The 22,619-nt window shown below is 44.3% G+C and overlaps 1 protein-coding gene across 3 annotated transcripts in view; it reads right to left on the bottom strand.

Moving 5' to 3' along the window:
* Positions 1-5,857: 5,857 nt before the first annotated feature.
* Positions 5,858-22,619, bottom strand: part of ATP8A2 (ATPase phospholipid transporting 8A2) — a 280,952-nt gene continuing 264,190 nt past the window's right edge. For all 3 annotated transcript variants that reach the window (XM_063394699.1, XM_063394698.1, XM_063394700.1), the window contains 2 exons: positions 19,434-19,525; positions 5,858-12,187 (listed from right to left, as the gene is read on the bottom strand). In XM_063394699.1, coding sequence (XP_063250769.1) covers positions 12,090-12,187; positions 19,434-19,525 — 190 coding nt within the window. In that variant the 3' untranslated portion in view covers positions 5,858-12,089. The remainder of the gene's footprint in view (positions 12,188-19,433; positions 19,526-22,619) is intronic.

The raw sequence follows: 22,619 nt of genomic DNA on the forward strand, positions 1-22,619 counted from the left end.
ACCCGTGGGCACAGCGGTGCCCTGAGGTGGCTGTAGGCAATCCCCTGCCCAAACCACTAAGCCATGCAGAGAACAGCAGGAAACCATGGCCAGCGACAGGATCCCCTCCCAGCAAACACTCTGGAGAGGAGAAACACCCTGGAATGTCTCACCTCTGAGCTGGGCACATCGGGGGACAGAGCCCCTTAGCAGGGGCTTGTGTGCCCCTGTGCAGCTGCCACCAGCTGTGCCAGGGTCATTAGGGGACAGGGGAGGTTGGTGCAGTTTGGGGCCAGCGCTCACATGTGGCCCACGATGCCCAAGGGGAGCCAGCCAGGGAGCAGCTCTCAGCTCAGCACATTAACCTCAGCACCTCCCTTGCAAGGTATCTCATTTGCTGCTCACTTTTGGTCTTGCTGGAGCTCTTCTTCTCCCTCCAGATTTTCTGCTTTTCCGCTCTTTTCCTCCCAGTGAAGTTATTATTAAATATTATTCCCCACATGTATTCCCTTCTATTTTTCCAAGCTGAATCTCATTTTATTGTTTCCGCCTCATATTTCCTGCTTCTCAGTAGGCCCTTTGTAATATTTCTCTGTCCTCAGTGGGGTTTGCAACATTTTCCTGCCCAGGATCACTTGCAATTGCACTGAACAAATCGCATAAACCTGTGCCATCCTTTCTCCCCTTCCCTATCTACACTGAGTGGAGCCAGTTCCATGAGACCCTGGCCACCCTGGAGGCTCACAGTGTCCCCTGTCCCATAGGAGAGCATTCAATCCTTGTGAAAGTCTTTCTGTGCAGCCTGAAGGGCCAGATAACACCGGTCACTGGTGCAGTAACAGCCTCCTGTGCCTCAGCTATGGGGATGTGCCCATCATGCTGCACCATGTGCCACAAAATACCAGTGTGGGCTCCGGTGAGAAGGCCCCAGGTGAGCCAACACAGGTGTGGCTGCTCTGCACCAAGCACTGCGTAGTGCTGGCCTGTCTGCAGCAAGCCCTGGAGGCCAGGCTGGCGCAGGTGATGTCCTGTCTCAGCACCCTGGGGTGTGCCAGTGCCCCCAGCTCCTGGGGGACACCCAGTCCCGGAGACAGCTTCCATCCCCTTCCCTGGGAAACCACTACAGCCCTGGCACAGGGATGGACTTTCTCCCCCTGCTGCAGAGATCCCCCTTCCTGTGCCAACACTTACCGTTTTTGTGATTTGCCCACAGAAATGCTGTCCTAATTCCTTGGCTTAATTTGTCCTTTATAACTGCAAAATCTCAGCACAGTGACCTGACCCCAGGCCTTTTTCACCCAGCTTGTGACTCTGCACCTCTCACCTTCTCCAGCTTCTCCATGCTGGCTTGTTTACAACATTTTCCCTGGCCCTGGTGTCATTTCCATCTCCTGCTCATCTTGTCCCTGCTGAGGCAGACCTCTTGTGGGGGCAGCTGTGCTGGATGGGAACATCTGGGGCATCTGGTTCATGAGCAGAGGCACAGCTTCATTTGGAAAATACCTTCACACTTACCATCAAAGCTGACATCTTCCAAACACCAAGAGCAAGACAGCAAACATTCCAGTAGGCATGGCTGAAAAGTTGCTAGGTGTGCAAGAGGCTGAGTATCCCCTTACTCCCTGATTTTCATTAGAAGAGGGGAGACAAACCTCTCTGGAGTGTAACGTGAGTCACAGCTCTCAGATTGCTGGTGCCTCCAGCATTGCACTGGCTGTCAAAAGACAGTTAGTTGTCTTTATTTTTAATATTAATCGATTTTGGTGGCTATTTCTCATGAGATGAAGCCATGCAGGCAACAACTCAAAGCTGCCACTTGCTGCACTGGGCAAGGCCCAGTGGGCACATCCAGCTCACCAAGGACACAAGTTGGTTTCCATTTGCATTGTCCATAACACATCAGGAAATATAAAAGAAAACTCACCTGAAACCTTGAAATCTTGTCTACTATCACAGGCTGTTGCAGAGACACCATTTAGGCTTGTAATAGCAAAAAGAGATTTCAAACATTCAAGAAAGAATAGCAATAACATCTTTCTCCTAAATGTAATAATCCTTTACTTTCAAGTAAATAGTCCCTTATTGGCTGTTATCAGTCCTTCAAAATCAAAGCAAACAGTGATACATCAAGCTGAAAAATGTTTAATTCAACAGGTAAGTTGCTTTCCATCAAGCCTTCCTCATGTTTAATGCTGAACCAGCTCAGGGCATGGCCCACCCTGGTTTGCCTCTCTAGGGTAATTTGAAAACAATAAAGCAGGAAGGCACTATTTTGGATGTCACCAATGCTATTAAACCAGGGCAAGTGAGCATCATGTCAGAAAATGGTAAATGCAACAGTAAAATAAAAATACTTTTCTATTGCCCTCCCAAGATACTGAGCAGCTTCACAGGATTACAAAAAATTGGCTGGATTGGAGAGGACCTTAAAGATAGTCTAGTTCTAACCCCCTGCAGGAGAGACACCTCCCACTAGACCAGGCTGCTCAGTGTCCCATCCAGTCTGGCCTTGAACACTTCCAGGGATGGGGTAGTTACGTTCCTTCCATCAGATTTAGGAAGAGCTTTGAAAGCTGATGGGGACAACCTGGCAGTGTTTGGTGCTGCTGGGTGCAGAGCCCAGCTTAGCTGGGCCACAAACATCCCAGAGCTCGCTGGTGCTGCAGCTGCTGGCACTGGGGCAGGGCTGACGTGTTGCAGGACAAGGCGAGGATGTCAGTGTGTTGTGCAGTCTCTGCTATGATTCAGCACCCAAATGGTAAATATTGGCTTAGGCAGCTGCTAATTCCCTCAATATTTGCTTTTGTGAGACAGAATCCCATTGACTTCACACAATCAGACAGTCTATGCATGATTGTAAATATCTCATTATGGGGAAAAATGATTCTCAGTTTACGTTGCTGCAAACCAAAAGCAACTGCTGTAGATCTGCTGTGCAGAGTCAGGCTCTCAGTTCAAAGCTGCAGTGCCACCCTCACTGTGGATGGGCAGACACACACAGTCATGCCACAGGATTTAGTCAGCAGGTATGAGAGCCGTGGGCAGCTCAAGCTCTGATACCTGGCACATCCAAATGAGCTGGCACTAGGATCTCACCGTGTTTTTTTATGGACTAAGGCACTATGGGATCAGGGGGCTTCCAGGCAGTTCCTTCCACAGTGTGGAGGAAGCAAGGAGCGAGACGGACCAGCACGGTTTCAAAACCAGCAGAATATACAAACCAGGCCACAGCCCCTTTCTTCCAGTCCTTTTCTCCTAAGGGACTGAGGGGTGCTCCTGCTGCCTATACTGGATACCAGCAAGTACCAGCAGCTCCACAGGACCAACAAAGCAGTCTTGGTTTACTGTGACAGCTGTGCTGGACGTTTTCGATGAGGCTGTAGGTCAGTGCCAGTGCCATCAGACAAGGTGGCTGTGAGAGCTGAGGCTCCCAGACTCACCACTGCAGGACTGAAGTGCCAATCTGCCTTCAAAGGCTGCAGCTTCTGTTTTGTGTGACCCAAGAAGCCCAGTGCCCCCACCGCTCTGACATGACACCCTCACCAGGGCAGCACCAAACACCAAGGGAAATACAAGGGAAATAGAAAACTATTACAGGAACCATGACCACCTCTTCAACCATCACCCCACTGTCCTTAGAGAGTCATGGCAAGAAAAATGCAACGTGAGCTCCCTCCCATCAAGCCTCCTCATGGTGAACATCCTGGCTGGGCATGGACTACAGCAGGGTCTCACCAGCATTATTCACCATTCCCTTGCTTGGGACACAGCCCACTCCCCATCTGCCCTTGAGCTCCTTGCTCAGCAGGGACAGCCAAAAACCAGCAGTGTCTTTCAGGGATTTTTAACGCCTCGTTTCTCTGCAGTGCTGCATTTCTTCTGAGGAGGAAACTCACTGCTCCTTCCAGGTTTCTGAGGACTTGCCGCACCCCAAATGCTGAGGGCACTCAGAGGCACGGGGCTGTGCTGGAGGGAGGGCTGGCGACCGGGTACTGCCACAGCAGCACTCACTAAAGGGGATTATGTTTCTGAAATCTTCCTGCTTAACATTCCTCAGCCAGACCTTTCTCAGTTACACTTTTATTTTTTAATGCTCCCATTTCAGACTTGGGCATTAATCTACAGGTTTAGGGACTTTGATTCCTCTTTGTTCTGGTATGAGGCACTGAAGACTGCCGTCAACAGACTTAGCAGCTGCTCTGGCAAATATTTGGCTCTGGGACATGAGCACCAGGCTCTCTCACAGCCTTGCCTGTCAGACTGTTAGAGGGAAAGTCTCTGAGGTGATTAGTCAACTAATATATCTAATAAGGGGTTTAAGCAGCAATCCATTATGTTTAACAATTCTGAGACTCATTTCCCTTTCAGTGTGCTGTATGAGAGACGACAGTGCAGGGAGCAGTTGGCTGAGCATCCAATTCTCCCACCACCAACTGAATAAGGCTTATTTAAGTTTATCAGCAATTTTACTCTGGCATAATTGATTGCCCAGATGTGTGAGAAGCTTTTACAAACAGCACAGTTCCTGCTGCTACATGCTTGCAGGCTGGGCTGCATCTATGGAGGCCCAGGGAAGGAGCAGGCATTTGCTGCAGCAAAACAGGGATACTCAAGTTCATCACTTGGTTTTTATTTCCCTGCAAAGGAAAGGCAGATACTGGTCTGGCTTTTGGGATAAAAATGTTTTGAATTTTGCTCAAGCAATGACTTGTTAAGTGAAGAGAGGAGATTAGGCTTACACCTTCTTTCTGTTCTGTAATTTAAAAAAACAGTCCAGAAATAATTTGTTGTAAAAAAGTCTCTCTACACTTTTAAAACTGGTTCTGTCGGCAATCTATTAGAGAAAAATCCTATTCCTCAAGTTATAGCACCCTAAGGGGGAAAAAATTAGCCAAACTATATATAAATATGCATTTTGTTGCTGATAAAATCTGTTTAATTCCAGCTTCTATTAATATTTGGACAAAGGGATCTCTTTGTTAAAGCTCATACCCTTTCATTTTCTGTAGGGTTCTGACAGAGTATGTTCCCCATGGTCACCAAAACTCAAGTAAGGCCAAACTTTTCTCTAAGTTTAACTTCAGCCATAAGCTGAGTCCCAGTCCTGAGTCGGTGCCAGGAGTCCCCCGGCGCGATGGATGCAGGAGCCTTCGTGTGGTGCCTCCTGCTGCCACTCCTGCCTGAGGCTGGGGAGCTCCAGAGTCGCTTCTGCAGGTCTGGCAACACCAGCGAGCTGCCGAGCACCATCAGTAGAGAGAGATGACGTTCCTGGGCAGGCAGCAGCCGCAGATGCTGTCCCTGTGCTCTGGAGGAAAGAATCCGCCATGGTCCTGCCTCACCTCACACCTCGCTGCAAACGCTCCCCCCTCAGATTCAAGAGCCTGAAGGCCCAGTCTTAAAAAGCGTCTTGCAAATTTAGCTGCAAGTAAGGAGGCAGGGGAGGGTTTTTAGGGCTTAATTTTCCCCTGCTGTGTCTGTGTGACTTAATTGGAACAAAAGACTTCTGAGCTTTATTTTGGTGAAGCCTTGGTGAGACCAAGTGTATCATTTGTAGAATTTCTCTCCATCTAGCTTATATAAAAAGAGTTTTCCCCCTGAAGACACTATTCAAATACAGTACCTGCTGTCAGCTCATCAGTACCATTCTTATTTTCCCATACTAGCCTTGCATTTGGGGCCTGATTTGAGACCTATTAAAGGAACTCAAGCCTTGCTGTAACGAGCAGGCCCTTAAAACACACCCAAAAGGCCATGAAAAAATAGAAATAATCCATTCAACAGCTTTGCAGGCTAAATCTCAAATGTATTTAACACTGAACTCCTGCTGCAAAGCTTGTGGGGGGATAAAACAAACAAGCCTCGGTCCGCTGGATTGCTTTAATAAAAGGTTTATTGGAAATATTTTTGTGCAGACATACAACAGTCAACAATGCTGTTCAAAGCTACAAATTGTCTAAGTTTTCTGAACCTTCTAAAAATACAAGTAAATGACCTTCATTTGTATTCAGTCTGGGAGGGAAACAAACTCCACTGTAATGCAATGCTGTATTTAAACTACCAGAGGACATTAATAGGATCTGAAAATGGTAACACTTCTAGAGGAAAAAACCCACACACTACTGCTGCTCTGCTGGGAGCCAATTAAACATCCCCCCACAGCATCACTCCTCTCTGCATATCCAGATTAAAACGTCTCCATCTGAAACAATATTTAAGCAATTTGAGCACAGATATGACAGACAAGCAGGCACAGGACTTGCCTCGCTGATGAAAAAGATGCTGTTAAAGATCCTGACGCTCAAGACGCTGAATATTTGACCTCCCAGTGCAATGGGTTGCACTTTGGGGGCAGGAGGAGGGACAGGGGGAGGTTTTTAAGTCAGACAACTCTTCAGCACACACATGTACACAGTCCCAGAGGGCTTGGCTGCCTCACTGCTTTATAACTAGAGCCCTTAAAAAAATATAGAATTGAGCAACAACTCTGAGAGCAACTTTCCAGTCTATGAACTCTTGACGGTAAGAACAGAAAGTACCCTCTTTCCCTTTCTGAATCAACATATCAACAGAAGGGCAGAGGAGAGCATACACACTGTCTGGTGAACTCCATGTTTTCCAAGAAACCTTGCAGATGTTTTGAGATTGATTAATTTATGCCAAGACAACATCTGGAACATCTTCGCAGGAAAACCACCCAGTAAGGTAGCTGGAATTTAAAACAATTGTGTCTTTCTGTTAATGTTGGCTTTTTCCGTTGGCTTCACTGCTCCATAATTACAAGGGTGCTGACCTTCCAGCTATGCACAGTGACAGTTTGGCAATATATTAACACTTTTCTTTATCGTTAGACTTCTGAGTGATTGCCCAGACCTGGGGCTGCCCACACAGAATTTGTCATTTACCAGCTTCTGTTCCTCTTTAGTAGCTACAAAGATGCTCAAGGAGAATGGACCTCTTGTGGCGGACTTCAGGAGAACTTATCTCACCTTCTTCATACATAAAGGAAGGCTTTGGATGAACACCAGTACTCAGCCACTTTACCTTCTGTCCACACCACAAATGAGCAGGCCATGAATCCAAATGAAACAACCCCTGGACTTCATACACTATCACAAAGAGATCCAGGTCTCCAGATTAACATGCCCCTTGCACTGGCCTGAGGGACAGGAACCTGCCCAGGAGCAACACCTAGGCAGGAGTCCCACAAACTCTCCATGATGGACCGTCAGTCAGGACTGAAATAATTCCAGTGCTCAGTTCTAGTGAGTCCATGAGGCAAAGAGGAACCACTAAACAATTAAGCAATCTTCATAACCCAGGAAACAACCTGCTAGAGTCAAAGTATGCAAAGCAGGGGACACTTCTGGCAGGGACTCAGTCCAAGCCCAGAACTCAGCTTGGTGCCAGAGAAACTCAGCTTCAGGAGGTAACAGTGCTTCACAAATTCTCATCTCAGCTGTGCTCCCTTCCCACAGCCACAGGAAGGAAACAAAGAAATCAGCTTTATCACAGCTCTTCATGGATGCCTCAGGAATCCCTCCCCTCACTAACCTCTAACAGCAGTAGTGGTCTTGACCAATCTGTTTTGTTTCCCAGTCCCTTCACCTCTCCAGACAGCCCATCCAAAAGCACATTCCTGGCCAGATAAACTCAGTCAGGCTGTCTAGATTTCCTGCAGGTCATTGAGAAGCGATCACCTTTGGGATTCACTTATGTGACCAAGCAGTGCAGGGCACTTTCTGGTTTTCATTTGCCAACAAAGCTCAAAGCCTCCATTAATCTTACTGCTACACATGGGAAAGGTAGTCATATGGATTTATTTTGTTGTCACCTGTTGTACTGACCTATCCTGTGGCCTTCTCCGGACACACAGCTCTGGTCACGGATGCTGAACGGTAGAGAAGCCTCTCTTGGGTGTCTGTAGGATACTGGGAAGAGTACAAGAATCCTTCCTGACAGGACAGAAGGGGTCCAGCTGTCTGGAGGCTGAGGAACATGCATGGTAAGTGCCACATTTTAGAAGCAGACTGCTACCCAGATACACCAGGTACAGCAAAGACAGCCAAATTCTCCTCTCCAAGCCTTCAGGTATTTCAGACCATCACTACTTCTTGTCAGACTCAACAGAAAGGGCACAAAGAGGTCTCCTGCAACCTGACTGAAGTTTAAGGCATTGATAGTGTGTGATGACTCAAAACTAACCTCAGCACTTAACACTAATGAGAAATCTGAAATACCCAAGGTGCTTCTCAGGGCCAAGCACCCACTCAATGCCTGCTCTGCTTCAAACCTGAGCTGTGAGAAGTACACTCCTCAGAGCATTTAAAGATTAAATTAAGTCATTATTTATAAAATCAATATTAGAATGTAAATGGAGTATCACTAGTCTTGACTGATGACTAGAGGTAATGTGAAAACAGAAGATTTAGTGAGTTAGCCCAAAAGAGCAAACTAAGCCTGCAGGACAGGGACAGTGTAAGGACTGTGCACCTCTCGAGCTCTTGGGCTGCCCATAGAGGGCCAAGCTGTACCCTGTGTGGCCAATGACCATGTCCCCACATCTCACATATTCACATAAATAAAGCTTTCTCTGCTTTATTTATTATTATGACTGCACAGAATACATGGATACTATGTATTCTCCCAGCGAACACACTCCAGTACATGCTGTAAAACATAATGTAATCTTGGTAACAGAAGACTTCCCTGCAGCATGAGCTGCTGAGGCAGGGGAAGAGAGTGCACAGTTCTGGCATGCACTAAGGGGTGTTGCATCCAGTGAACTGCAGATTAGCGAGGCTTGACTGTTATCTTCATTTACAGCCCATATAGTTCATGTTAACTCTACACACATTTTTAGATACATTAGCAGCTTAGTTTGACCCAGATACTTTTATTGGTTATTCGCCATTTCTCCTTGACAAGTTATTACTGACTTCCCATTCTAGCTCCCTACAGCAAGACCCGAAGCCCTGTCAAGGAAAAGAAAATGTCAACAGACTTCTCAGCAGTGCTCAGAGCAGCTCAGGCTCCCGCTCGCCAGCTTTAAATTGCTACTAGGCAATCATTAAAGGAGCAGCAGCTTCTATGCACGCTGCGATTATGGTGTTATAAAAAGCAGCAACCAGAGCCAAATCTAATTCAGGCAAATCACCACTTCCATCTGAATATCCAAACCCACCTCCCTTTGGTCAGTGCAGAGAGCTGCTCAGGAAGCCCTTTCCTGATCAACCCTGGGCAGTTAAGCCTGGACAGTCACGCAGAAATGCCCCATTCCTTCTGCTCCGATACCCTGTCTAGTTGATAACATTTTCACGCAGCACTTTCAAAGGCTGCTGTTACTGCTCCATGCACTTGCCCTGATGAACAAGGAATTCTGTTGATGCAGAGCAGCTGTCATTCTCCTTCTGCTAACACAGCACCCAAATACACCTCTTCATTGCTCATCAAGACAAGCAGCTCCAACACCCAGTGTACGGCACATTACAATACATTAATTCCTGTAATGACTCCAAAGAACAGGAAGAATGCCAGGTCTTGACCTGGGTGGGTCCCACAGAATTAACTCAGCTAGAGATTAAGGCCATACAGTGATGATAAAGTCTGACCCACTAGCCCCAGTGTCACATACTGTATAGCCCAGTGACAAATCCCATGTGCAATTCCCATTGAGCTGACAACCAACACACGTACCTCAGTCTAAGCCGCCGTTCACTCTTGGGAGGGTTTTTGTTTGTGACACACACTGACCTCAATTTACAGGGAGGTCAAAATGATACAGCCCATAGTCTGCACTAATAAAATAAATCACATCAGATGACAGCTGCTCCTCCCCAGCACCTTTCATTACGTTCTGTAAAATTTTGTTGCCCTAAGTTAGGAACAGAAGAAACTCCAGGATCCCTTCTATTCTCTGCTTAACACATTTACTTCCCATTCTTCATTATCCAAAGGCTTTTTAAAGTTTTTTTTCTGCAGCCTCGTGAAAGCCTCCAAATTGTTTACATGCCAATGTTTGGTGTGTAGCTTAGAGTACAAAGACTAAGCTGATCTCATTTTGCCTTGGTGGGAAGTTAATTTTCCTTGTGTTTTTACAAAAGGAAGAAACAATTAGCGGTTCTGAGGAGAGGCTTACACCACACATTTCCTAAACAGATTTGGTTTCTAAATAAAAGGAAGTGTTTAACAGGTTATATCAGCATTCAGATTTAAAAAACTCCTGGGAGCAGGTTTATTCCCTCTTTATTTATTCTCTGCACTAGTATTTGTGCCTTTAGACAGAATTCCTGTCCCAGAAAACACATACATGCACACTTGGCCCCTCGACATTCATGCCTGTGGCAAAATTATTTGCACGTTTCCTTGTTGCATAATTGTCTCATTAGCACTGCAGAAAGAAGGTGATGACTTTTCCCTCTGTGCCATCACCCTAATCCAAGACCAATCCTGACTGGTGCTGCAGGAGCAAAATTTGCCTCTTCCAAAATGGAAGGGGACTCCGAACCTCTGAGGCTGCCCTGGAAATTGAATTACAGCACTTGAATGCTGGTTTTTGCTTGCAACCCTTAAGGAAGATTAAACCAGTAGGCCAGGCTGGAGCTTTCCTTTCCTTTGCTAAACATAAACACTCATATTCAAATTGCTTTTGGATATATCTAAATCAATAAAAAACTCTGGATGATGGTCAATAGGGCAAAAAACAACGCCAACTTTTTAAATACACACATGTAGTATATACATTAACCACAAAGCCTGGCTTAAACACAGCAGTATTTACTTTATACTGTTCAGAAACGTGGTTTGGCGACTAAAATTAATAGAACTTGTCTGGAGGACAGCATAAGCTTTCTAAGAGCTCTTTCAGCTTTAACTTATGCCCCAGTTTTTGCCTTTTTTTTTCTTTTTCTTTAAAACTGCAATCTATGCAGCAGCACGCCTGTCCCAGTGGCACAGCAAGGCCATGGAGCCAGCATTCCTTCCAGGGCTCACGGGTCTGAGTGTTTTGGGAAGCCTGTTGATGGATCAGATCTAGAGGAGGGACTGGTTTGGCTGAACAAACAAACAGCAGGTCTTCACAATGGCCAGCTCTGTGTGTGTCCATGTGTGTGCATGCATGTGTGTAATCCCTTCCTGCCCTGCAAACCTCTCCTACCTGGCCAGGGGAAGACTTCTTTAAGGTTACACTATCAGCCTCTAATGCAGTTGTACATCTTACCAACAGATCTGACAAGATGGTACCTTTAAATTAAAATTCTCACTGCTTTGTTCTACTATTAAACTGGGGATGGGGTGATGAAGGGAAGTCCCAGGCTACATTTGAAGTGCTCATCCAAATACATCATGAAGCGTTATGAGGAGGCACCTAGTTGGGTTCATCTTGGTGTACAATGCCATGCACTCAAGACAGCTGCCCTGCCAAGCTCTGACTTCCACACTCTGGCTGTGTGAGTAAGCTATTAGTTGGGTTTCAGAAAGCTAAGATAGAATCCTAATACATCCTGTAAGAGGGCAAGAAAGTCTAAGTACTTGATTGCTACCTTGTCGTATTCTGTCATAAGAAGGCAAATAAGCATTTTTAGCTACAAACTGTGTTGCAGTCAAAAATTTTATGCCAAATGGTCGGTTGAAAATTTCAGCCAAATTAGTAAACAGTGAATACAAGAAGGAGTAAAGTCTGCATGCAGTCGTGTGCACTTGGTCTGTGTGTAACAAAACAGGAAATCTCAGCACCCCGATCCAATTAAGCACAGGCTGATTTCTCATGGAACATAAATTTTCTACTTTTCCCCCAGAACAACCTTATGCCAATGTTTTAAATAGTGGTAAAACATTAGTTTTAATTTCACACCTCACATAGCACAGTCAAATGCTTCATAACAACATAAACAAAACTTTAGGCAGAGCTTTGCGACTGAAGTCAAACAATGATTTCCCCCCACACTATGCACTCAAGGTTTGCAGGGAGAATACAGAAACTTGTTGGCTAAGGCCACAGAAATGAATTCTCTGGTGTTTTGGCTGCTGCCACCAAAGCTAGTCAAGAATGTGTTAACAGTGGATGCATTGATCCAAATCCCATTATTCCCACCACCCATCAAGTAAAGAATAGTTTATTCTATTTCTGTTCTCCTTTTGGTTGTGTCGTAGGATCGAACAACTTGCGACTGGGAAACAACACCGTGTTCTTCTTGAGAAAATGCATACCCATCTGAAAAGCAAAGGAAGAAAAAAGAAATCAGTACCTGCAGTCGAGCTCAAGAGCACAGAGCACTTTTAGGGACAGTTTCAGGCATCACTGAAGTTATGTGATTGAGACTGCAACCATCTTAATTTCTGTGCTGTGCTGTGCTTCTGATGCTTAGAGCAGCGCACTGCATTGTCCATGTGGCACAGAAAGGGAGTCTGCTGCCAGCTCTGTCCTTCTGCTCCCCTCCCCAGGCCAGGTCAGTGCACACAGCCACCAAAGCCCTCTGAGTTGACCTAATAAGCTGCAGATCGATTTGAACACACTGCTGCAGTACTCCCATAGTGGCAGAGCTTCTTAAAAAACTTAACAGAGCAGTAGAGATTTGCATTTCGGCTTGACTCCTCTGTAGTCTGATTGATACTCGCGGTTTCTCTGGAGAAAGGTGGGAATGTCTAACTCACAACCAGATTTTTCTCACATCTTCCTCTTCACTCCCCTCAGGATATTTTTTTACAAATTTTCAAGTGGCATCTGACAAATGACACTGTGAAAATGTTGATTCTCTCGGCCAGTCACTTATATTTTGCATAGAGCAAACACACATTCTAGAGGTGTCTATTTTGTTGATCCTGCTAGCTAGCACAATCCTGTGGTCTCCCTAGAAACTACTCAGATGAAAAGACCCACATGTCTGATTTCTTTCCAAGTACCGTGGACAGGCAAGTGACATTTCTGATAGCATCTGCAGAACACCACAATGCTGGTAAAACAGTCACAAAAAGCTAATGGGCCAACACGAAACAGCAGACAGACTTGCAGATGTGGCCCCACAGAGAATTCTGAATGGAAAACTACAGCTAAGGACAGGAGATTTTTTGACACCCCGAGTCAGGAGCACAATGGGAAATCTTTGCCAGTAAGTGGAGGGGATTCAAACAGAGATACAGTCACATTGCTCCAGTCACATCTGCCTCATGGAACTGATTGCAGGACAGCAGGAACCCTGATTTGATTACATGACCCATCATCCAAGCATCCCATTTTATTTTCCCTGAGCGATTCCATGCCAATATACATACTGCTACAGAGGCACAGGTTCGTTTTTCCTGCCTGTAGCTGAAAGTTCACAGAATACATTCATGAAGTGCAAACAGTCTTTTGGAAAAAAGTATCTCCATCCTGGATCATTGCAAAGGAAGTATGATGTACAAAACAGGCTTTCATTTAAAAAAGGGTAGATTCACACTTAAACAAACACCTCCAGTGGGTTTGTTCCATGTGAGGGGCCAGCATCCTGTTAGCTTTTTTGGCTAAATTCTCCATGGATAAGTCAACTTGGCCAAAGACCACAAACTTAAGCCCTAGAAGGCCAAAGCTCATGTCCCATTACCTGATTTGCATCGAGGTGGCTTTGCCATGTTTACTTATCCATAAGCTCATCCAGCGTAGTGGAGTCTTCAGCTGCCATAACTACTGCAAATCCAGCCCTGACCACACAGGTCAGTCCTGGGTGTCATCTTCCCATGACCTGCTTGTTCCCAGTGCTAGCACAGGCCAGCAGACAACCGGGCAGCAACACCACTCTGCAACACCAGTGCAGAATTCAGTCAAAGGAACATGTTCACTACTCTCACACCAACAGGAAACACCTTAATACAGCAAGAAACTTCAGGCTAAGATGATCTGTGATTAAGAATACCAAGGGTATCCTTACATCTTCACATCCTTCATCCATCCTGGACTACCAGCAACAAGGCTTTTGTGTGTACGTCATGGGAAAGGCTGTGACCCCCAAGCTACTCAGCTGAAGCTCAACATTTGGCAGTTCATTTAAGACTTTTCCTGTAGATCTCTATACAGGAAGATGAGTTCATATTACATTTTTCTATTCACATTACAATTAAAATTGAACTTCAAGCTGTTTAGGCAGCTGACTGTGCCTCGTGGAATCAAAATGCTGCGAATGCTTGAGTCCCATCCGCGCTCCCCAAGCAGCTCTACATTTCCACTGTTTCCAGACCCCATCCAAAAACAATGGAAGCTGCCATCTGTCAGTTACTAGGGAACTTTCCGGAAGTTTGAACTTTTCCCCCAACTCCAGTTTTAAAACCACACCTTTGAGCCTGCCTTGGGAACAAGGCCCTCATTGTTCAGCTGTCCTGCAGCAGCCCAAGGAAGGAGTGGAGCACATTTGTTTGGGGCTTTCTGGGCACAACCCACTCACCCTCACAGAAGGAAGGACCTTTATGCTCTGAGACTTTGTGTTAATGGAGCAAAGGGGCACTTTTGAATATCTGTCAGTGGGGCTCATTTGTTAAGAAGAGATTCTCATTAAATCTAAGGTTTCATTGGTACCAGATATTATCAGGCAATCTACTGAATTTTAAAAGCATCCTGTTGGGTTTCCTTAAAGCTTTGATAGTCTATGAGTAGATGCAAATCTAGTCTCCCATCAGGTCTCTAATTTAACACTCTTTTTCTGTTCACTGCAATGGCTGTTCTGGTCTGTGCAATGCTGGACTACAGCAATCACCTCGATGCGTGTGCCCTGAACACAGACACTGTGCAAGCTCAGCAGCACTCTCATGGGCAACAGCTCCCAAGCCAGGACCAGAAAGGGTCCAGAGGGCTCTTCTATTCCAGAAGATCTCATGGAATGACTGCTTACAGGTTTAGTCACTTCAGGGATTTATTTTAGAGGGCCTTCTACTCCTTGCAGTCCCTCTGATACACCCGAAGTGTCTGTCCCAGGATTTGTTTAGGCCAGCCAGCAAGAGGGCAGCTGTCACTGGCAGCCCATCAGAACCCTCACCTGCTGCAGCATTTCACTAGTTCATACTGCAGTGGTACTATGGTTTAGTACGGTCTAAAGTAAAAATGCATCCTTTTGTTTGCCTTTGGAGAAAAATGCCCAGATTCAAATCCACAAAAACTTTCAGGGAGTTGGGGAGAAGTGAGGGACTTTTTCTTTCTTTTTTTTTTTTTTTATCTCTTTTAGGAAATATTGCTTCTTAGATAGCAAAACTCTCTCTGACATAATGAAAATCAACATTGTGGTATCAGCCAAATTCTGTCAAGCCAAATTCTGTCTCAGGTGAAACATTTGGTTCTGCAGAGTTTTTAAGGAGACTTGCTGTGATGTCACAGTTCACATTTACCAGTTAAAAAGTGAATGCTTACTCAACTTTGACTGCTCCAGCAAGCATCTACTATTTAACCTGGGAAAGGGAAAATCTTGAAAAGTTTGACTAATGCTTACAGAAGTAATTAATTTCTCTTCTGATAAACCAATGCCTGTGTTTTCTTAAGGACCTAAGAGGAAAATCTGAGAAATGCTCCCATCTCTTTAGCTTCAGATACAACTTACTGGTATTTGCAAGTAGAAAATAGAGTCAGATGCCACAGCATCTGATTTTAAACCATTTATTTCTGTTTCTTTTTCCTAAATTGATATTTAAAGATTGCAACTCCACTTAACAGGCAACAAACATGTAGCTTGGAAAAAGTACAGAACGTATATTATATTTCAAATACATGCAAGATAAGAGGAAAAAGAGTTTAAAAAGCATCTCAAGTGGCTCCCCTGTTGTTTTTCAAATAAAAATGCACTAGCAGAAAAGTGAAAGGAAGAAGGTGTCTGCTAGTGGAGAATAAATGGTGGGATTAGAGTCCTCAGCATGAACACATTATTATTATTTATTATTTGTCAGCCCCATACTGTGAAACGAACCTCAGATGACAGGTGCTTTTTCTCTGCTGATTAATAAGGTGCAAACCATATGCTCTGTATTCAGATTTACTCTATGGAATCACCATATTCTGTCAAAGGAAGAGGGATTTCTTTTTGCCAGCATAGGAAAAGCCATGCTTAATGGGAACAGGACTCAGGTCTATTTTTAAAGACCATATTGAGACAAAATGATAACTGAACACCAGCAGGGGCACTACAGGGGGGAAACCACTCTAGAGGGATGCTGTGGAACTTTCCTTATAGATGGAGGGTACTCTTTCCATCCTCTGGGGACACAGGTGATACAGGTCAGTCATGCTGGAGGAAAGGGGAGGTCAAGAACCATCTTTTGTGCCTACAGAGTTTGTCTAAAGGAGGTGCTACTCTCCCAAAGTCACAGCAATAAAAAAAGACAAGAACCTGGATAGAGACCTGGAGAAAATCTCACTGCACTGCCTCTGAGGGAGTTTTCGGAAATAATTATCGCTCCTTTCCTCAGGAAGCTAAAGGGAAGTGTCCAAAGACACATCTGAGAGGAGCCTGGTAGCATTTCCTGCTCACTCTTAGAGGTTTCAGAAAGCAGATGGCAACAGGGAATTTCACCAGGCACCTTCACCAGGAGGTGAACACAGCCTGGGGAGCAGTGTTGTCAGCACTGCCTATAAGATTGCACTGAGATGGTTTTATGTTAGCACCTGGGCTTGACAATCATACACAACTCTTCCACTAAAGTTTCCTGACAATGCCATCCAAACAGGAGCTTCACACTTCCCTTTTTTTTTTTTTTTTTTTTTAAGTTTTCCTAAACTTCCCAACAGTTGCACTGGTAGAAAGGAACCATGTGATCTTTGACAGTACAGCCAGAATACAGATTTCTTTCACGCTTCTGAAAGCTCTACACAATTCAGGAAAACAAAAACAAAGAGCAAGGAAAACAGCCATGAAGGTTTTACTTTAAGGACATACCCTTCCAAATGGACAGGGGCTACTCTCCAAGGCAGCCACTCAGCCAATTTCTCTAAGGAGAGGAGTGTTTGAGACACTAATCCTGGCAGGCACTCCCAAAGGGCACTGCTGTGGCACAGGCTGTGCAGCTCTGTTGCCCACTTTGGGGCTGGATCCGCAAGAGCCTGGTGCCGTATGGAGCACCCCAGCCATACATCATGCCTTAAGGTCTTGTGCTGTGCTCATGCTTTTGGAGAAGGGCTGGCTCACCAACAGAGAGCTAATGAAACACAGAGAGTGAGCTTCTGCCTCTTGTACAGGGCTGTGTAGCCTTACCTCAGTCAGCTCTTTCCTCCCACCACTGACCACCAGTAGTAGCCCAGAAACTCCCTGTGAGATTTTTTTCCTTTCAATGTGACTGGAAACAAAGCTGTTTAGGCATTGCTTCCTTCCAAAACATTTGGAAATGGTTGCTGTCAAAAAATAAAGTGATTTCCAAACCAGTACTGCATCTTTACAATCTGTGCTAGGAAATTTAATCCCATTTTCATTCTTTGTTGGGACCAAGACAATTTATTTGCTTAAGCTTTTGTCAGCTCTAACTAAACAAACCATTTTCCTGCTTTATATGTAAGCAACAGATTCTGAGTTGAAGTCACAAAAGCGATTTTTGGTCTTCACAGCCTGGGAACTTAGGGCCTGGTGGAAACATATGAACAGTTCAAGACTTCAGACAGAGTACTTGCAGTGTGATTTAAGATACCAGCCTGGCATGTCAAGGCTACTGCCCTATTCATCAACTCTTTGCTTTGAAGATTTCTAGCATTTAGTAAACAGTTGTACAATTTAGGGTTGTGAAAACAGCACATATGTTCCCTGAATTTCACATGGCCTTGTACATATAGCAGCTACGCAACATTGGAAAATAATATTTGACAAGAGATGACAGAAGTCATGGATACATTACAAAAATCATCTTTCAATGCTAACAGCTTCACAGTCAAAATTTATGTTCATGTGAAAAACAGATTGCTGATTATAACCTGTCCTGACTGGCCTGACTCATTTAGCACTTAATTGTTTGCATTTATAGGGAAGCTGGTTATCCAAATTAGGGTTTATTTTGATCTCATTTTTCTTTCCCAATAGCTATTCACCTACTAACAACTTGATGATGTGTTCTTTGAGACTAAAAGTATATATTAAGTGTGACTCTGGTGTATCTCCTTTTTGCACTGCTTCACAGGTTTCACAGACTGCGGTAAATCCCCACAGCGGACTATTTTGACAGCCATTTATTTGTGCATTTTATGGATTTCTTCTGCCAATCACTGCTTTTGGAATCTCCTCAAAGAGTGTGTTTGCATGCCCAAAGCCATGTTGTTATCAGCATCCCTGGTCCTTTATACAAAGGATTAAATCCTTGCAGAAATATGGTCCACAGGGCTGCTCTGCTCACTGGCCTCTCTTCCCAGATGTAATGGGATTGATTGCTGAAGACCCTAGATCCCTTGGGAGTGATGGCAGCCTTCCAATGGCTCTATCAAGGACAAAGACTATCAGATCCATCACTGTCCCAGCCCTTCTAGTCAAATTTCCCATGGAAAACAAGAATACCTCAGGTATTATCCCACTCCTGCCTCCATGACCTGAACCATAACAGTTCTGCTACAGAAGGAGACACAGCCAGCAATGAGATTTGACTCCTCTGTGATTCTTAAGCAGTCAGGGATGTCACTTCCTACTGCAATGGCAATACAAACCCTAAATCCTGAGTGTCTGCCCCTTGCCCTGCATGCAGCAGTACTGCACACTGAGGGAATTATTGTCTTCAGTAAATAAGCCTATCATTACCACCAGTTTCATCACAAGAGAGGCTGGATTTTCTCACTAGAAAGGGCTGACTGGACTCCCTGGTCCCTCAAGACAGCATGGTCCTTCAGTGCATCTGGCCTACAGAGCTGCTAGAAATGATTTTAAACACAGTGGAAGCCTTTAAAACAGTAACAAAAACCCATCAGGTCCAGCAGACACAGGAAGATGAATCAATGGATGACTTCTACATCAACAAGAAACACCATTTATTTGGAGCAGTGGTAGTGGCCAGTAGTGACATTGCTTTTCTTCTCCCAGCAGCAGACAAAGAGGGAGAGGAGAGAAGCAGCTCTACAGGCCACAGCTTTCCTTACCAGCAACACACAGAACCCTAATGACATCCCTAACACATCACTTTACTATCAACTAACCACAGCTAATATGACATTTCCTACAGAAATAATTTCTATTAAAGCTAGGCTCCATCACAACGTTTATTTTACACAGAATGTTTGATTTTTAGACTATTCTGAAGACTATCAGAATTCTACCTTCAGAGAAACCTGCGCACTGGGATTTTATCATGTGGGCCTGTTGATTGGATCCTAGGGAATTAACCACATTTGAGCTCCCCTTGCCTAGGGCCAGATACACTAATTCCACTTCCAAATGTACGTGTCTTGCTTGGCAGCTCAGCCTCAGCGCCACATTACCTCTACCCACAATTTAATTAAAAAACAATCACCCCTCGCCTCCCCCACATGAGCAGCTACTTACGTGACACGCTTTGCTGGACGGAATGAGCGCGGAAAAGGCTCGGAGGAGTTTTCCTGCCGAGCCTTTTTAACAAATGGTCACGTTCGTTCACGCTAAGGGAGACAGAAAGAGAGAAAACACACCAGTGAGCCACCAGATCATTTCAAGGTAGAAGTCAACTGTATTTAAAGTACTTGGCAGCTTTGACTTTGTCAGTACTAAAGGTGGTTGTAGCATGAAAAAGAATTTTCTCTTTCTTTAAACCACACATTATCAAGAGAGCTCCTCCTTTCTAAGGACAGTTTGTATGAGTCTGCCTTTGGTAAATTCATCCCTAATATCACCATCATTGTGATTTCTGAATGCCTGATGCCTCTAAATTATTACAAACCATATCAGAAGTCTGACATCGAGTGATATGGAACATTAAGAAGATTTCTGTTTAGAGCTATGCACATGAATCACAATATCCACAAACTGCCTTAGAGAGAAGGAGCAAAGCATTGTAGCTTAGCACAAGGTAGAAGGCTTCTATCACACCTGCAAAATGGCCTGAAGCAACCAAAGTTAGGACCCACAGTTAATTCTGCCTTCTAAAGAACGCTCTCATTTTAACCTCTCATATGGAAAGAAAACTTTCTATCCAGTTTCTTTTATTAAAAACCTCTTTTGTTTACACAGTTCTTGTCAGAAGCCTGAAAAAATTACTGCTGAATTTACAAAAAGTGAAAATACAAACTTAAGGTGAAAAACACAGTACATTTACAAAGGTTTAACATATCTACAAGAATTATTAGAGGCACTCCCCACTTTGACTTTTATAAAAACCACAACACTCGTTTCATCAAGAACTTTATGCCCAGAGTTAAAAAATGATGACTAAGATCCTGACCTTTCAAAGCACTTAATTATGTATATGAGTCCCACTAAGTTCAATGGGGTTTTAAAATAACGTAGGCCTTCAAATCTCATTGCACTGGAGCCTTAAGATTATTTTCAGAAAGATATTAGAGTCTACTTTAGTTCAAAGTTCTCCACAATTGGTCTGGTTTTTCCATCTCATCCTTGTTCCTAACACTGAGATGGAGCTAGTGCATAGTGCATAGATCTGTTTGCTGGTACAGCTCCTTGCAGTGCCTTTGTCCCATTTGCCCCACATTTACACTGTGTCTCCATTTTCAGTCTGCTTTTTCTTTCACATCTTTATTCACAAGGAGCAATTCCACTGATTATGCTGCAAACATGGATACACACCTGAATGCCAGTGCTGGTATCTTTCTTGGGTTAGGTTACAAATTCACATGCATTTGGTGTATGAAATGGAAATCGCAGCAAGCGCAGCTGCTGCTATCGACATGCTAACAACAGCTTTAAACAAACAACTCCCTTTCACTGAAGCAGTTTGCTAACTTCAATCAGGAAAGTAACTGAAGAATCTCTGAGATGCCTGTAAAATGTAATCGAGCCATGCAGGCTTATATTCCACTTAATAGTCCATCAGGATAATAGCCAGACTCGTAGTCCTCTGTTCAGTGCATAATGAGGTGTCCACAAAAGAAAGGCTGGAATCCTTCTCTTTTTTCTCTGTGATCTCCAAGCTCGCACATCTGAAGCAGAAGCTTGTAAAAGCTATGGACTCCTCAAAATTTTTACAAACTCTCAGCATTTTCAGACACTTGATCTCTTCCCCTCCTTCCCCTGGCACCACAGAATCACACCTGCAATGGGTATGGCAGGCTGCTTTCCCTGCCTGCAGTCACTAGTATTCACTCAACATAAAACAGAAGGTGATAATAAATTTTGAAGCAAAAGTATTGATTCCAACTGAATTTGTCAAACAAACTCTAACAACTCTAGGCTCATGAGACCTGCATATGTTCAAAGAAGAAAGGATCACAGATTTCCATTAAAACCAGGGTTACAGCATGAAAGCTTCTAAAAACCTTGGAGGACCCAACTGCTTAAAAAAAAAAACCAAGACCAGTTCCTGGCTGTAAGAAAATCAAGTACATACAGAAAGAAGTTTCTACCTGCTCCCAGCAGGCAGCATGATGGAAAACATGTACTACAAATAATCAGCAGGTAAGGGCAATGCAATGGAAGGCACAGAGCAAGACATGAGATTTCTCTACCTTTAATCTTCCTTGCTTAGGAAGCTGCCAGCCTGCAGAACCAGCCACTACCAGTGCACATGCAAACCAGTGAAGCTGTACTGTACAACCTCCTGCTGACTGCAGGAGAGTGCTGGGTAACTTGGTGGTTTAGTGAAACACTGTCTGAACACACTGCTGTTCTCTGAGTGGTACAATACTTGTGCATGTTCTGCAGGTAAAGAACACGTAGGAAGAGTCTTTGCTATCTCAGTAGGAGGGGGATTAAAAAAAAAGGAATCTTAAACCAATCAAAAATACTTGTAAGGGACAAAGAAGCAATATTTGCCACAAAAGTCTTACACTGAGAATGGAATTAACCACAGCAGAAAAACACACAAGGACAAATTCTTCATCTGCTTGTCTACCATGCAGCAACAGATGAAGTGCAGACCAATAATGCTCAGCTCCTCAGGGTTCTGCATTCAGTGTTTGCAGGAAAGCGTGCTGTCAAGGGACCTCTGACCAGGAGTGACACATTGCAGCTCCAAGAATGACAAAGCTATGCTATTTTTGATACTGCTAATTCTAACCAACAAGTTCAAAACTGAAGTCACATCTGATTTTCCCATTTGGGAAATTATACTGGATTGTATCTATGCAGAGAAAGAAAAACTCACAGTACAATTAGAGCATTTGTGGTTTAAGTATGAGGGACGACTAAACAGACTGTAAGTCAAGATCAGTCAAGTACTATAAAATAAACCCTTAATACACAGAAGTTAATACAACCCAGCTCTTCTGAGTTGGATCTCTATCTGGTTTACTAACAGGTATTAGATCTCCCAGTACAAAGCCTGAAAGGAAAGTGAAGTGGCTTTCTTAACTATTACGTGTTTGCACCCATACCAAGTCCCTGCTTTCAGAAAAGGTTTAATTTCAGTTTGTTACCTCTTAGCCTGCTGCTAACAGGTAACAAAGGGAAAACTTCTCAGTCTGCCTCACACTTTGATGCAAAAGTATTGACAACACTGGACTCACAGGCAACAGGTTAGGCCTTGCTCACAGAAACACTGCTTGTAAATCAATCCTAAGGATTAGCTATGATTTTCAGATT

Source organism: Prinia subflava, chromosome 3 (assembly GCF_021018805.1).
Source record: "Prinia subflava isolate CZ2003 ecotype Zambia chromosome 3, Cam_Psub_1.2, whole genome shotgun sequence".
Taxonomy (NCBI): domain Eukaryota; kingdom Metazoa; phylum Chordata; class Aves; order Passeriformes; family Cisticolidae; genus Prinia; species Prinia subflava.